At 42.3% G+C, this 16,129-nt stretch overlaps 1 protein-coding gene across 1 annotated transcript in view; it reads left to right on the top strand.

Annotated features, from left to right (window-relative positions):
• IFNGR1 (interferon gamma receptor 1) overlaps positions 1 to 7,311 on the top strand; it is a 67,327-nt gene extending 60,016 nt beyond the window's left edge. Inside the window, exon 7 of the mRNA XM_077289264.1 lies at positions 6,344 to 7,311. Within this exon, the coding sequence (XP_077145379.1) occupies positions 6,344 to 6,736 (393 nt within the window). The 3' untranslated portion in view covers positions 6,737 to 7,311. The remainder of the gene's footprint in view (positions 1 to 6,343) is intronic.
• The last annotated feature ends 8,818 nt before the right edge of the window (positions 7,312 to 16,129 follow it).

The following is a 16,129-nucleotide window of genomic DNA, read 5'->3' on the forward strand; positions in this document are numbered from 1 at the left end:
AAGTATGTAGCTGATTCCCAGCACACACGTGTGCATGCTGATAAGGAAAAATTGAGGACTCTTTCCAACAGGCAATTGCGTAAGGTTAAAAAAGCAGCTGCAAAAATGCCTCGTCATAGCAGCAGACAAGTTTTTGAAGCTGCTGGTGCCTCCAACGTCCCCAGAACAACAAGATGCAGGGTCCTTCAGAGGTGCGTAAGCCATCCTGTCGACCACCTCTATCCACTGCACACAAGCAGAAACAGCTCCAGTGGGCCAAATCATGCATGGAGACTGACTTCCAAACTGTTTTGCTCACCGATGAGTGCCGTGCAACGCTCGATGGTCCAGATGGATGGAGTGGAGGATGGCTGGTTGATGGACACCCCATGAAAACACGGCTAAGGCGCCAACAAGGAGGAGGTGGAGTAATGTTTTGGGCTGGAATCATGGGGAGAGAGATTGTCGGCCCCTTTATGATCCCTGAAGGGGTAAAGATGAACTCCATAATCTATGTGGAATTTCTAAAACAACACTTCCTGCCATGGTTTAAGAGGAAGAACCGTGCTTTCCGCAGCAAGATCATTTTTATGCATGATAATGCACCGTCTCATGCTGCAAAAAACACATCTGCATCTCTGGCTGCTGTGGGCATAAAAGAGGACAAACTTATGGTGTGGCCACCATCTTCCCCTGACCTCAACCCCATTGAGAACCTCTGGAGCATCATCAAAAGGAGTGTCTATGATGGCGGGAGGCAGTTCACATCTAAGCAACAGCCCTGGGAGGGTATTCTGTCCACATGCAAAACGATTGAAGCAGAAACCATCCAAAAACTGACAAACTCAATGGACAAGAGAGTTCAGAAGCTTCTTCCGAACAAGGGGTCCCCCTGCAGACCCCCTCATCCCAGCCTGCTGCACAGGAGCCCCCCTGCAGACCCCCTCATCCCAGCCTGCTGCATAGGAGCCCCCCTGCAGACCTCCTCATCCCAGCCTCCAGCAACGACCCTGGGACCCTGATCCACCGCAGCCACAACCCCTGGTAAATAATAAGACGCATGGATTATAAGACGCCCCACCAATTTATTAAAAAAAGTTTTTTCCTATTTTTCTCCTCAAAATTTGGGGTGCGTTTTATAATCCGGAGCGTCTTACAAAGCGAAAAATACGGTAACATCACCTAGAATAAAGTTTCACTTGAAAACTGTTTGATTTCATTTTGTAATAAGCTGATAATGCTTATAACTTCACAATTGACCATTTTTGGGTTCAAAATAAAAAAAAAAAGGTTGAAAACTCTGCTGTGCATAATAATTTGGAACATGCATTTTGAGTGTTTATTTTTTTAAAAAAGATACTGGTTTCATAGGCAGTTTGTTCCAAAACATTGCAATTGTACTAGAATAGTAGATGACTGGAAAATAACAATGACTGCAATTCAGATAGGTAATTTAGAGAAAATATGAGGAAATATTATTTGCATAATAATTTGGAACACGGTGTGTATATATACAGTGCCTACAAGTAGTATTCAACCCCCTGCAGATTTAGCAGGTTTAATAAGATGCAAATAAGTTAGAGCCTTCAATCTTCAAACAAGAGCAGGATTTATTAACAGATGCATAAATCTTACAAACCAAAAAGTTTTGTTGCTCAGTTAAATTTTTATAAATTTTAAACATAAAAGTGTGGGTCAATTATTATTCAACCCCTAGGTTTAATATTTTGTGGAATAACCTTTGTTAGCAATTCCAGCTAATAATCGTCTTTTATAAGACCTGATCAGGCCGGCACAGGTCTCTGGAGTTATCTTGGCCCACTCCTCCATGCAGATCTTCTCCAAGTTATCTAGGTTCTTTGGGTGTCTCATGTGGACTTTAATCTTGAGCTCCTTCCACAAGTTTTCAATTGGGTTAAGGTCAGGAGACTGACTAGGCCACTGCAACACCTTGATTTTTTCCCTCTTGAACCAGGCCTTGGTTTTCTTGGCTGTGTGCTTTGGGTCGTTGTCTTGTTGGAAGATGAAATGACGACCCATCTTAAGATCCTTGATGGAGGAGCGGAGGTTCTTGGCCAAAATCTCCAGGTAGGCTGTGCTATCCATCTTCCCATGGATGCGGACCAGATGGCCAGGCCCCTTGGCTGAGAAACAGCCCCAGAGCATGATGCTGCCACCACCATGCTTGACTGTAGGGATGGTATTCTTGGGGTCATATGCAGTGCCATCCAGTCTCCAAACGTCACGTGTGTGGTTGGCACCAAAGATCTCGATCTTGGTCTCATCAGACCAGAGAACCTTGAACCAGTCAGTCTCAGAGTCCTCCAAGTGATCATGAGCAAACTGTAGACGAGCCTTGACATGACGCTTTGAAAGTAAAGGTACCTTACGGGCTCGTCTGGAACGGAGACCATTGCGGTGGAGTACGTTACTTATGGTATTGACTGAAACCAATGTCCCCACTGCCATGAGATCTTCCCGGAGCTCCTTCCTTGTTGTACTTGGGTTAGCCTTGACTCTTCGGACAAGCCTGGCCTCGGCAAGGGAGGAAACTTTCAAAGGCTGTCCAGGCCGTGGAAGGCTAACAGTAGTTCCATAAGCCTTCCACTTCCGGATGATGCTCCCAACAGTGGAGACAGGTAGGCCCAACTCCTTGGAAAGGGTTTTGTACCCCTTGCCAGCCTTGTGACCCTCCACAATCTTGTCTCTGATGGCCTTGGAATGCTCCTTTGTCTTTCCCATGTTGACCATGTTTGAGTGCTGTTCACAAGTTTGGGGAGGGTCTTAAATAGTCATAAATGGCTGGAAAAAGAGATAATTAATCCAAACATGTGAAGCTCATTGTTCTTTGTGCCTGAACTACTTCTTAATACTTTAGGGGAACCAAACAGAATTCTGGTGGGTTGAGGGGTTGAATAATAAATGACCCTCTGAAAATACTTTTCCCAATTTAAAAAAAAAATAAACAAAGAAATAACATTCTTTTTTGCTGCAGTGCATTTCACACTTCCAGGCTGATCTACAGTCCAAATGTCACAATGCCAAGTTAATTCCAAATGTGTAAACCTGCTAAATCTGCAGGGGGTTGAATACTACTTGTAGGCACTGTATATATATATATATATATATATATATATATATATATATATATATATATATATATATATATATATATATATATATATATATATATATATATATATTCGTCTAAGGGGTACTTCCGTCTGTTTGTCTGTCACGGAAATCCCACGTCGTTGATTGGTCCAATTGGACCAATCAGCTACGGGCACAGTCCGGCCGCGAATTTGCCCCTTCCTACTCTGTCAGTGCCCCCTCCAGTCAGCGCTCACACAGGGTTAATGGCTGCATTCTTGGGATCGGAGCGTTGCGAGGAGCATCGCTAAACGCCTTGCCTGGATCTGGGGGCCGATGGAAGGTAAGTATATAACTACTTTTTATTTGAATTCTTTTTTTTTTTTTTTAACAGGGATATGGTGCCCACATTGCTATATACTACGTGGGCTGTGTTATATACTGCGTGAGCTGTGTTATATTCTGCGTGAGCTGTGTTATATACTGCTTCTCTGTGCTATATACTACGTGGGCTGTGCAATATATTATGTGGCTGGGCAATATACTACGTGGCTGTGCTATATGCTGCGTGAGCTGTGCTATATGCTGCGTGAGCTGTGCTATATGCTGCGTAAGCTGTGCTATATACATACGTAGCTGTGCAATATATTACGTGGCTGGGCAATATACTGCGTGAGCTGTGCTAAATACTACGTGAGCTGTGCTATATACTCCTTGGCTGTATGATATACTAGTGGGCTTTGCTATAAACTACGCAGCTCTGCAATATACATGGCTGGGCAATATACTACGTGGCTGTGTTATATACTACATGGGCTGTGTTACATACTACGTGGGCTGTGTTATATACTGCGTGGGCTGTGCTATATGCTGCGTGGGCTGTGCTGTATACTACGTGGGCTGTGCTGTATACTACGTGGCTGTGCTATATACTACGTGGCTGGGCTATATGCTACGTGGCTGTGTTATATGCTACGTGGCTGTGTTATATGCTACGTGGCTGTGCTATATGCTACGTGGGCTGTGCTATATGCTACATGGGCTGTGCTATATGCTACGTGGGCTGTGTTATATACTACGTGGGCTGTGCTATATGCTACGTGGGCTGTGTTATATACTATGTGGGCTGTGCTATATGCTACGTGGGCTGTGTTATGTGCTACGTAGGCTGTGTTATATGCTGCTTGGCTGTGGTATATTTCTCTGCTGTATCTGTGCATCATGAATCGTGGTATGTGTTAAAGAGGGGAGCCCACTGAGACTTTTTCGCCCGGGGCCCTCAAAAACCTGGAGCCGGCCCTGGCTTCACTGATTGTTCGCGGCCAGCGAATTGGCGTGGAATTTGAACCACGTTTCGCTAATGCGTCGCGCCCGGCCGAATCCTGTGTATCAATTGCATTATTCTGAAAACTTCATAAATAAACTACATACATATTCTAGAATACCCGATGCTTTAGAATCGGGCCACCATCTAGTTAAAAATAATAGAATGCCGGATCCTGACTTTTTGGGCCAGTGACAGTTTTCCGAATTTGTTCAAAAAATATAAATTGCAGTAAAAACTTTTTAATCCTTTTAATATAAATGAAAGGGGCGCTTCAAAAATAATGTTGGCGGAAAGGAGACTTATGGGAAATATTTTTTATTAACTATGTGTGGTATAACTGTTACAAGGGCATAAAAAATTTTAAGGTTTGAAAATTGCAAATTTTGAAAAAGTTTATTTTTTTCCCACATAAATAAACTTATTGGCCTAAAGTTACCATGAACGTGAAATGTAAAGTGTGACAAAGAAACAATCTCAGGATCGCTGGGACATGTAGAAGCATTTTATTTATTAGCACATACCATGACATTAGTTTGTTAAATATGGCTTTGTCAGAAAGGTGAAAACAGGAGGGGTTAAATGGAACCTGTTGGCAGGATTGTGCACAGTAACCTACAGACTGTGTCAGGTCGGCGCCGTTATACTGATTAATGATATTTTGGTTGATGAAATCCATCTTGTGGCTGTTGTTTAATCTTTATTTTCAGTTTTGAGTTAATGATATGCTCGTGCTCTGGGCGGCCTGTGGGGGGGTCCTCATGTGGTGCTCTGATTAGCTATTCATAATGCAGCCTTCTGACAGGTCATTGATCCCTCAGTGACCTGCCCCCTAGTTTTTAACATACGGAAGAAAAAAAAACAAACCCTTCTGCAGGCAGGTGCCTGCCGGGGCACTTGCGCTGCAGCATAATCGCATGTTTAATGTCCCAATAATAAATGTGGTTGATGTTATTCAAATAGAAAAAATATTCTATTTTAAAATGGCGCCCGCCGCACCTGCGCAGTAGCAGCTATCGCTGTATATAGGTTATCTGATAGCTGCTACTGCTTAGGCACAGCGGGCACAATTTTAAAATAGATTTTTTTTCTGAATAGCATCAACCACATTTATTATTGTGACTTTAAACATGCGTTTATGCTGACGTGCAGATGCCCTGCTGGCACCTGCCTGCTGAAGGGTTTTTTTTTCTTCAGTATGTACAGGTATTCATTATGCAAACTAGGGAGCAGGTCAGTGAGGGATCAGTGATCTGTCAGAAGCTATACAGATGAATACCTAATCAGAGCACCACATGAGGACGCCTCCACAGGCCGCCTCGGAGCACGAGCATATTATTAACTCAAAACTGAAAATAAAGATTAAACAACAACCACAAGATGGATTTCATCAACCAAGGTATCATTTGAATCAGTATAATGGAACCGACCTGACACTGTCTGTAGGTTACTGTGCACAATCCTGCTGACAGGTTCACTTTAAAGCAAAGCCATCAAGATGTGAAGTTTAGACTTTCATCTTAAAGGATCACTCAGCCCATCAAAGTTTTTATCCTCTTAACATATTGCAGTTATCATATCATATAGCACTGTGTACTTACAATTTCTCATTTTGCCTTTTTACCCAGTAAATTCTTTTCTCTGCTCTATATAGAAGCAGGAATCCTTTTGTACCTGCAGAAATCATTCCTCTCTTCAACATCTCCCCCCCCACACACACACACACACACACACACACACACACACACTATTGACTTTTGCAGTGACCTATAACTCATACAGAGAAAACTGAAATCCTGTTTCTATACACAGAGCCATATAATATGATGACTACAATATACTAAGAGGATAAAAACTTTGATGGGAATAGGGCTTCTTTAAGTTTCCATTGTCCTCAAAACAAAGCAATATTGGTTCTGAATTCTTACTGCTTTTTCCATTTTACAGAGCACCTTCGCAAAAGCCATGACAACACAAAGATATTTGCCGTCTGATCAAACAACCAAGTATGATCAAGTGTCTGTGTCTCCCGCCGACTCACCTGAAGAGAAAATGATGCCTGAGGAGACCGACAAGCAGCTGCCCGTGACAAGTGATACAGACATCAGAGAGGGTAGTGATCATGGATACCATAGCTCTGTAGGGGAATCTGACCAGAGAGCAGATGAGGACCAGAATGAACTAGAAGAGTCAAGCAGCAGGAACTACTATCGTACTGAAAATAGTGATTCTAGCATAGAATGTGTAACAGAGGCTGACGTTCCTAGGCCAGAGCCACTCCAAGATGTTAGACCAGTGGGGAACTCCTTTGGATATGACAAGCCCCATTGCCCTTTATAAACTACAAAAGGTGCTGGTTGAACGGGACTCATCCCTCATATATGCCAAATCCAAGAGCTTGGAGTAAATCAATAAACATCCTAATGTAACGAACAGCTTTCAAGTGGGAGAAATGTCACGTTTTGCTTTGAAAGATTTGCATACTGCGAGACTAGCATTTTTCAATTTGATTTTTGAAGGACTAAAGAATTTGGACAAAAGTCTGAATATTTGCAATTGCTTATGAGGTTCTCAGGCTTATTTCTTCACTAGACAGTGTACGTAGTAGCACTGGTCAGCTTTACTCGCTGTCTACATCTGGCTGCTGCTAGAGCTGACAACGTATAATCAGTGGGGATAGCGGTTATCAGATCTCCACCAGCCTGCTATTGATGACCGTCTGTATCATGATTAATATCATTAGTGTGAATTACCCATTTAACTCCATATACTCATAATCAAGAAAACTATGTTTTTTTCTTTTATCTGTATCTTTGCAACTGCTGGAGAAAATGTTTTGGCATCACTCCCACCTTGCTTTTTTACTTTGTAACAAAAGCATGGATGCCAAATATGACATAAAACAATGTATTGCATGGTTTGTTTGTTTTTTTTTCTTTAACATTTGGAACCCACAAAGGGAACATTGAGATCACATAATCTCTACGATAATGCAGTCAGTGGCAGTCCCTCACGCTGTATCTAGTAGGTAATTTGTGTCCGACAAACACAGACCATCACTACATTTATAGCAAACCAGCCATGAATACGAAGTGCAGAATTACTTACTGTAAGCCATAACATGCAGAATTTTATCTTTAATTTTCTCTAAACAGAGAAACATGCCATTTTCTAGTGTATAATTATACATTGTCTTGTTATATTTTTTATTTGAATTAGTCTGTCACCCCCAAATTGCTAATTAAAGTACTTAAAGTGGCTGAAGATCTGAATAAAACGTAATTTTTATTTTTTTATTCCCATTCTCCAGGGTGGAAATATTAGCTTGTAAAGTTTAGATCCTAATTTCCCTTCCATAGGTTCCTCTCGGGGGCGTGTACTTTTTCCCCTGCATATGACATCGACCTATCATAACCAGGAGGTGTTATACAGTAGAAAAAAAACAAAACAAATGCCCCCAGAAAAAGGTAGAACTGACTTTGTTATTGTGATCTTGTAAGACTCATTTGTCTAACCAGGTCACACTTAGACTCTCACTCCCATTACTTACAACGCTCTGCATCTATCCCTCTCTATGCATTGGGGAATAATGCCTCGCTACCTGTAACAGATGAAGAGCAATGTATGTGACACGCTGCAGCTCTCCCCTCCATGGTCTGTCATGTCGCCACAATATGAAAGACATGACATAGGAGAGCTGGAGCATGTCGCATACACCACTCATCAACTATTACATGTCATGCCAGCAGTATAGATTTTAGTGGCAGAGAAATCAGCTTGTATTTATTTTATGCACATGAGGGTGGCTAAATTCACTGTTGCATCCTCCAGTTTGCTGCTCGCGTTTGGAGAACCCCTGATGTGCCTAAACAGTAGAAACCCCCCACAAGTGACCCCATTTTGGAAACTAGACCCCTTAAGGAACTTATCTAGATGTGTGGTGAGCACTTTAAACCCCCAAGTGCTTCAGAGAAATTTATAACGTAGAGCCGTGAAAATAAAAAATCCTTTTTTTTTTCCTCAAAAATGATTTTTTAGCCTGCAATTTTTTGTTTTCTCAAGGGTAACAGGAGACATTGGACCCCAAAATCTGTTGACCAGTTTGTCCTGAGTACGCTGATACCCCATATGTGAAAGGGGGGGCACTGTTTGGGCACACGTCAGGGCTCGGAAGGGAAGGAGCGCCACTTGGAATGCAGACTTTGATGGGATGGTCTGCGGGCGTCATGTTGCATTTGCTGAGCTCCTGATGTACCTAAACAGTAGAAACCCCCCACAAGTGACACCATTTTGGAAACTAGGCCCCCCAAAGAGCTTATCTAGATGTGTGGTGAGCACTATGAACCCCCAACTGCTTCACAGAAGTTTATAATGTGGAGCCATGAAAATAAAAAAAATCATACTTTTTCCACAAAAATGATCTTTTCACCCCCAAATTTTTACTTTCACAAGGGTAACAGGAGAAATTGGACCCCAAACTTTATTGTGCAATGTATGCTGAGTAGGCTGATACCCCATATGTGGGGGTAAACCACTGTTTGGGCGCATGGCAGAGCTCGGAAGGGAAGGAGCGCCGTTTTGGAATGCAGACTTTGATGGAATGCTCTGCGGGCGTTATGTTGCATTTGCAGAGCCCCTGATGTACCTAAACAGTAGAAACCCCCCACAAGTGACCCCATTTAAAGCATGATACTTTGGGACTTATATTAATATCAATGACTTAGGCCACTCCTTGTCGTACAAATAATAACATCTACTTTGCTCATTGATTAATTTATGTGCCTAGTACATATGAGACATTATTGAACGCCATGTTCATTCCATTTCCTACTGACTCAAGAGCTCGGCTGTCCTGTTGATATCTGGATATGCAAGCATGGGGAATGTTTTACTTACGATCAGAACATAAAAGATAACTGGCCGATTAGTAATATTCTTTATTTGGCGCATGCGCTTTTGATGCATCTTAGAGTGCGAGGCGTCCATATTTCCATGGTAATCTCCGCGTTTGCGCAGACTTGCTTCGGATACACTTAGCATAATCATCCAGTTTGTATGTGAATATCATGTAAGTGTGATGCTTTGCGACCTTGCCAACATCAATGGCCTTTTACCCTTGTGGGGAAAATCAAAATATAAACGCCTTTTTTATTGGGTAGCACATGCGCTTTGTGTTTACGAAACGATATCCGGATGACATGTCCTCTTCTCCATCCCTTATTTTCGGCTGCCTTGCTTACGCCTGGATATGCTGTGCTCTGGGCATGTGAACGCAGTGACTATCTTCTTATTGTCGTAACATGAAAGGTAAACTTTTTATTAGCATTGCTCCTTTAAACGCATGCGCAGTTGGTACATCCTAGACCACTAGGCGTCCATATCTCCATGGTAATCCCCACGCCTGCGCACTGACTTGCTGCGGGTCTGTCTGGTATCAGTGTGCGCAGCCGCGCATTCTGTAGTGATGTTGGTGCATATCCGGAAGTCCACTCGGCTTTTCATTTGGTGGACTGATCGCACACGCCACGGCCTCCTTACAGGTGATTCTTATTTGACTTATGATTTATGTATATATAAGGGACACGCTTTGGACATATCCCTCACAACCTTCCCCTGATAAAGACGCTCTAGTAGCGTCGATACGCGTGGGGCCTTGGTCCCCCCCTATGGACTCTTTTTGGTAACTCCCAAATGCACTTTAGCCTTGCTATTTGCACAATTTACATGCATGCCGATTGCTTGGGTATGTTTCATGGAGATGATTGTTATACCTTTTTGGCTATTCTGATAACATCCCTTTTGGGTTGGGATTAGGGTAACTCTGACATTATAGACTATTTTCTAGTGCATTAGTATTGAGGCAGGTTTCAGACATATTATATAGTATAGAATTATTGCTGTTTATTTTTGATATTTGGTCTGCTCCTGTCTACTTTGATGGGTTATTGCTATTTATACAGACTGGTAGTATTTGCCTGAGGTCAGCTGGCAGCATAGGATGGGATTATTTGTACTTAACTTGCTGTCTAGCTTAATTATACATATATTTTTGTGTATGGTTTGCCTACATTATCTTTGTATATTCTCCTACTGGTCTGTTTTTCACATCTAAACCTGTCCTGGGGGGACCTAGGTTGGTCTTTTTTGACTTTTAAATGTTTTTATATTATGTGTCTTTGTTGTTGCCTTTTGTAATCAAGTGTTTCATAAAATATATTATAGTTGGTTGATCCCACTAGTGCGCATATCTTTTTCTTTGTTTATTTTTTCTGGACTTGAGTTTCTCTCTGCACCTGTTTGAATCACCGTGTGATAATATAGACTTTACCACTTATAAAACTGTGTCCTGTAGTTGTCTTGTTCCATGCAGTGTCTCCTGAGTTATCCCCTATAATTATTACAACGGCACTCCTTCTCTTCCAAGCTCTGCGGTGCGACCAAACAGTGGTTTACCCCCACATATGGGGTATCGACGTACTCAGGAGAAATTGCACAACAACTTTTGTGGTCTAATTAAGGCTACGTTCACATTTGCGGTCGGCGCCGCAGCGTCGGGTGCCGCAGCGTCGCCGCATGCGTCATGCGCCCCTATATTTAACATGGGGGCGCATGGACATGCGTCGCACTTGCGTTTTGCGCCGCATGCGTCCCTGCGGCGCCCGCGTCCGGGCACAGAGGACGTAGCAAGTTGCATTTTTGCTGCGTCCAAAATCAATGAAAAAAAGGACGCATGCGGCGCAAAATGCAGCGTTGTGCATGCGTTTTGCTGTGTTTTTGTTTGCGTTGTGCGTTGCGGCGCCGACACTGCGGCGCACAACGCAAATGTGAACGTGGCCTTATCCTGTTACCCTTGTGAAAATACGAATTTGTGGGCGAAAAGATCATTTTTGTGTAAACAAATGCGATTTTTTATTTTCACAGCTCTACTTTATAAACTTCTGTGAAGCACTTGGGGGCTCAAAGTGCTCACCACACATCTAGATAAGTTCCTTAAAGGGTCTAGTTTCCAAAATGGTGTCACTTGTGGGGGGTTTCCACTGTTTAGGCACATCAGGGGCTCTCCAAACGCGACATGGCGTCCGATCTCAATTCCAGCCAATTCTGCATTGAAAAAGTCAAACGGTGCTCCTTCACTTCCAAGCTCTGCGGTGCGCCCAAACAGTGGTTTACCCCCACATATGGGGTATCAGCGTATTCAGGAGAAATTGCACAACAAAATTTATGGTTAAATTTCTGTTTTTACACTTGTGAAAATGAAAAAAAATGGTTCTGAATTAAAATGTTTGCAAAAAAAAGTTAAATGTTCATTTTTTCCTTCCACATTGTTTCAGTTCCTGTGAAGCACGTAAAGGGTTAATAAACTTCTTGAATGTGGTTTTGAGTACCTTGAGGGGTGCAGTTTTTAGAATGGTGTCACACTTGGCTATTTTCTATCCTATAGACCCCTCAAAATGACTTCAAATGTGATGTTGTCCCTAAAAAAAAATGGTGTTGTAAAAATGAGAAATTGCTGGTCAACTTTTAACCCTTATAACTCCCTAAAAAAAAAAAAATTTGTTTCCAAAATTGTGCTGATGTAAAGTAGACATGTGGGAAATGTTACCTATTGAGTATTTTGTGTGACATATCTCTGTGATTTAAGGGAATAAAAATACAAAGTTTGAAAATTGCAAAATTTTAAAAATTTTTGCCATATTTCCGTTTTTTTCATAAATAATCGCAAGTAATATCGAAGAAATGTTACCACTAACATGAAGTACAATATGTCACGAAAAAAACATTCTCAGAATCAGCAGGATCTGTTAAAGCGTTCCAGAGTTATAACCTCATAAAGTGACAGTGGTCAGAATTGTAAAAATTGGCTCGGTCATTAAGTACCAAATTGGCTCTGTCACTAAGGGGTTAATTTAAAGGTTTGTTGCCAAGCTTTATTAGAAATTTTTTTTTTACATCTCGTTCCCATTTGATTGAGATTTTGCTTGACAAATTCCGTGTCTGAATTAACCCCTTTCTGCCATCGGACCGAATAGTACGTCCGATGACAGAACCTCCGGGACATTTCAGCTGTTTTGAACAGTTGACATGTGCCCACAATAGGCGCGGGCGGAATCGCGATCCACCCGTGCCTATTAACTAGTTAAATGCCGCTGTCAAAGTCTGACAGCGGCATTTAACAAGCGCTTCTTGCCTTCATGCCGGAAATACACGCATTGCTGACCCCGTCACGTGATCGGGGGTCAGCGATGCGTTGGCATGACAACCACAGGTCTCCTGAAGACCTATATGGTTGTTGATGCCAGATTGCTGTGAGAGCCACCCTTTAGTTCGGTGCTCATAGCAATGCTGTAATTCAGCTATTAGGCTATGCCAGCTTCTAGCATCCCATGGAGGCTATTGAAGCATGGAAAAAGTAAAAATTAAAAAGAAAAAACTGTTTTAAAAAATATGATAAAAAAAAAAAAAAATAAGTTCACATCACCCCCCTTTCGCCCCATTCAAAATAAAACAATAAAAAAATCAAACCTACACACATTTGGTATCGCCGTTTTCAGAATCGCCCGATCTATCAATAAAAAAAGGAATAACCTGATCGCTAAACGGCGTAGCAAGAAAAAAATTAAAAACGCCAGAATTGCGTTTTTTTTGGTCACTGCGACATTGCATTAAAATGCAATAACTTGGCGATCAAAAGAACGTATCTGCACCAAAATGGTATCATTAAAAACGTCAGCTCGGCACGCAGAAAATAAGCCCTCACCCGACCCGAGATCCCGAAAAATGGAGATGCTACGGGTCTCTGAAAATTAAAATAACCTAGACATGCTTTGTGTCAATGAACTCGTAATGACCTGGAGAATCATAATGGCAGGTCAGTTTTAGCATTTAGTGAACCTAGCAAAAAAGCCAAACAAAAAACAACTGTGGGACTGCACTTTTTTTTCCAATTTCATTGCACTTGTCATTTTTTTCCCGTTTTCTAGTACACGACATGGTAAAACCAATGATGTCGTTCAAAATTACAACGCGTCCCGCAAAAAATAAGCCCTCACATGGCCATATTGACAGGAAAATAAAAAAGTTATGGCTCTGGGAAGGAGGAGAGCGAAAAATGAAAACGCAAAACCGAAAAAAGCTCTGTTTATTAAGGGGTTAAAAAGAGTACTGTATATATATTTTTTATATTCCACACTGAAAACAAATGGGGATTTCTTAAGAGTATTTAATAGCCTTCGGTAATACTAGGGTATGTGCACACTTTGCAGATTTTCCTGCGGATTTTTCTGCACTAAAATCTGCAGTTATTGGCAGAAAACGCAGGTGCGTTTTTGGTGCGTTTTTGGTGCGTTTTTGGTGCGTTTTTCAGTGCGTTTTTCAGTGCGTTTTTTTCTGCAGATTGTCTGCGTTTTTTACATAAATAAAGGTTCACAAACTTGAAAAAATTCAGAAACAAAAAAAAAAAAAATGATGTCACTTCCTTGTCCAACCCCTTCTTCTTTCATCCTCCATGTTGTGAAAACATCAAAATGAGTGGAAGCAACCACAGCATGCCGCAGATACAGCTCCGCAGGCCGCACCGTATACTTATGCTGGGGTTGCTGCTGCAAATATTGAATAATCATAGACAGCAGGTAAGCTATTAAATTTTTTTTTTTTTTGTAGCGCTACACATAATCTGCAGCGCTTTACCCACTTCTTTCTGTTATTTTTTTTTTTGACACTGTTCTGTTCTAAGAAATATATATATTTGTTTTTATTTTAGAGGCAGCAGCAGGAGAGAAGACGTCAACAGAAAAGACTCTGGGTGCACCCGCTTGTCGCCGAACGTCCACAAAAAGGCCACTTTTATGTTCTTTATAATGATTTGAGGAAGTAAGTTGAAATACATGAAAAGACAAATAATGTTTTTCTACAAATGTTATATGTTATGTAACCATTTGTTTTCTTTTTACATTTTCAGGTACCCGGAAAAGTTCATTTCATTCTGCCGTCTACCCATCCCGGCGTTTGACCGACTTCTGGCAATAGTTTCGCCCCATCTCACGATGCACGACACTTTTATGAGGAAAGCCATCTCTGCTGAGGAAAGGCTGCTCATCACCTTGCGGTAAGTAACTAAATTTTGGGTTGGAATGTCATTAGGGCTCTTTCACATGTCAGTGCGTCCGGTATGTGTGATTAAAGTTTTCACATGTCCCGGAGACACTGACAAACTTACACACAGTCATCTATGGACATGTCAGCGCGTTGTCGGCGGCCGTATGTCTGCAGGCAAAACCCGCTGACATGTCATTTTGAGACTATTTGCATGTTCAACAAAGTGTCCCGCACATGTGCACACGGAGAACACACATTGATGTCCTCTGTGTGACACACATTGCACTGGTGAAGAAGTGCTACAGGAAGCGCTGTTCCCTGGCGGCAGGTTATGAAGATGTTGTCATCATTCTTCCCTGCTCTGCATGATTTCAGCGCCATCAGGGAAGAATGGGATTTGTCTTCATCACCTGCCGCCGCTAACTGTGCTTACTGTATTGTTTTGATCCCTGCTAGCCATCCGTGTGGGAAGGATTCAGCACATGGGCTGCACACACACATGGACATGGATATCTCTGGTACTGTGCTTTACGGTACCGGATATATTATATGTAAAACACACCTGCAAACTGTAAAAGCATTTTTGCTTGCTAGCACATGTACCCACTGTATTTTAAGCATTATCTACAGCATTCTATAAATAAGGCAATGGGTCAGTGGCGATAGATCATACCCGTGTGTGGGGTGCTATCGTGTAATGTTATCCCATCTTGCTGTGTCCAGGTCATGCGCCTCCCTTCCTGCGCAGACGTACTTTATTGTCCTGATGAGGATAGAGCTAAGTGCGCAGATGAGCATGCACTGGGCCTCTCACCTTTCCTTGTCTTCGCTCACTGCAAGACTTACTTCTGCCCTCAACAGGCCGAATTAGTGCGTTTGAAGCAAGCAGGAGGCTGTCGTCGTTAGCTAAACATTGGAGTGCCTGGACACGGACCTGCTAGTCCCATCTGATGTGACTGGCCGTTTATTTATTGATACCCTTTGTGTTGTGCCGGGTGTTAAGGCCAGCATTATAGAATGCTTTAGATAAAACATGAAAGGTGCTGGACGCATATTATAGCGTCCATAACAGCTGACATGTTTCATTATATTTTTGTGTGACATTTCTAATATTCATTTTTGTTTCTTTGCAGATTTTTGGCCACAGGAGAGAGCTATACATCCCTGCACCTCCAATTTAGAGTTGGTAAATCCACCATCTCTAAAATTGTGAGGTGCACATGTACCGTCATCTGGCAGAAGTTGCAGCCCATGGTGATGCCTTCCCCAACCGAGGAGACTTGGCTGCAGGTCGCAGCAGGCTTTCAGTCTGTGGCCAATTTCCCAAACTGCATAGGTGCAGTCGATGGTAAACATGTGAGAGTGCTGAAGCCACCACGATCAGGATCACGCTTCTTTAATTATAAGAAGTATTTTTCAGTGGTCCTGATGGCGGTGGCTGATGCCCATTACAAATTTGTTGCCATTGACGTTGGTGCCTATGGTAGTACTGGGGATTCTCGGGTGTTGCGAACGTCACAGATTGGGATGCAAATTCTTCAAGATGGCGGAACGCTCCCAGCCCCAAGACCTTTGCCGGGTTCCACACATCCAGTGCCCTTTGTGATGGTATCGGATGAGGCGTTTCCCTTAACGACA

This window comes from Ranitomeya variabilis, chromosome 2, assembly GCF_051348905.1.
Source record: "Ranitomeya variabilis isolate aRanVar5 chromosome 2, aRanVar5.hap1, whole genome shotgun sequence".
NCBI lineage: Eukaryota > Metazoa > Chordata > Amphibia > Anura > Dendrobatidae > Ranitomeya > Ranitomeya variabilis.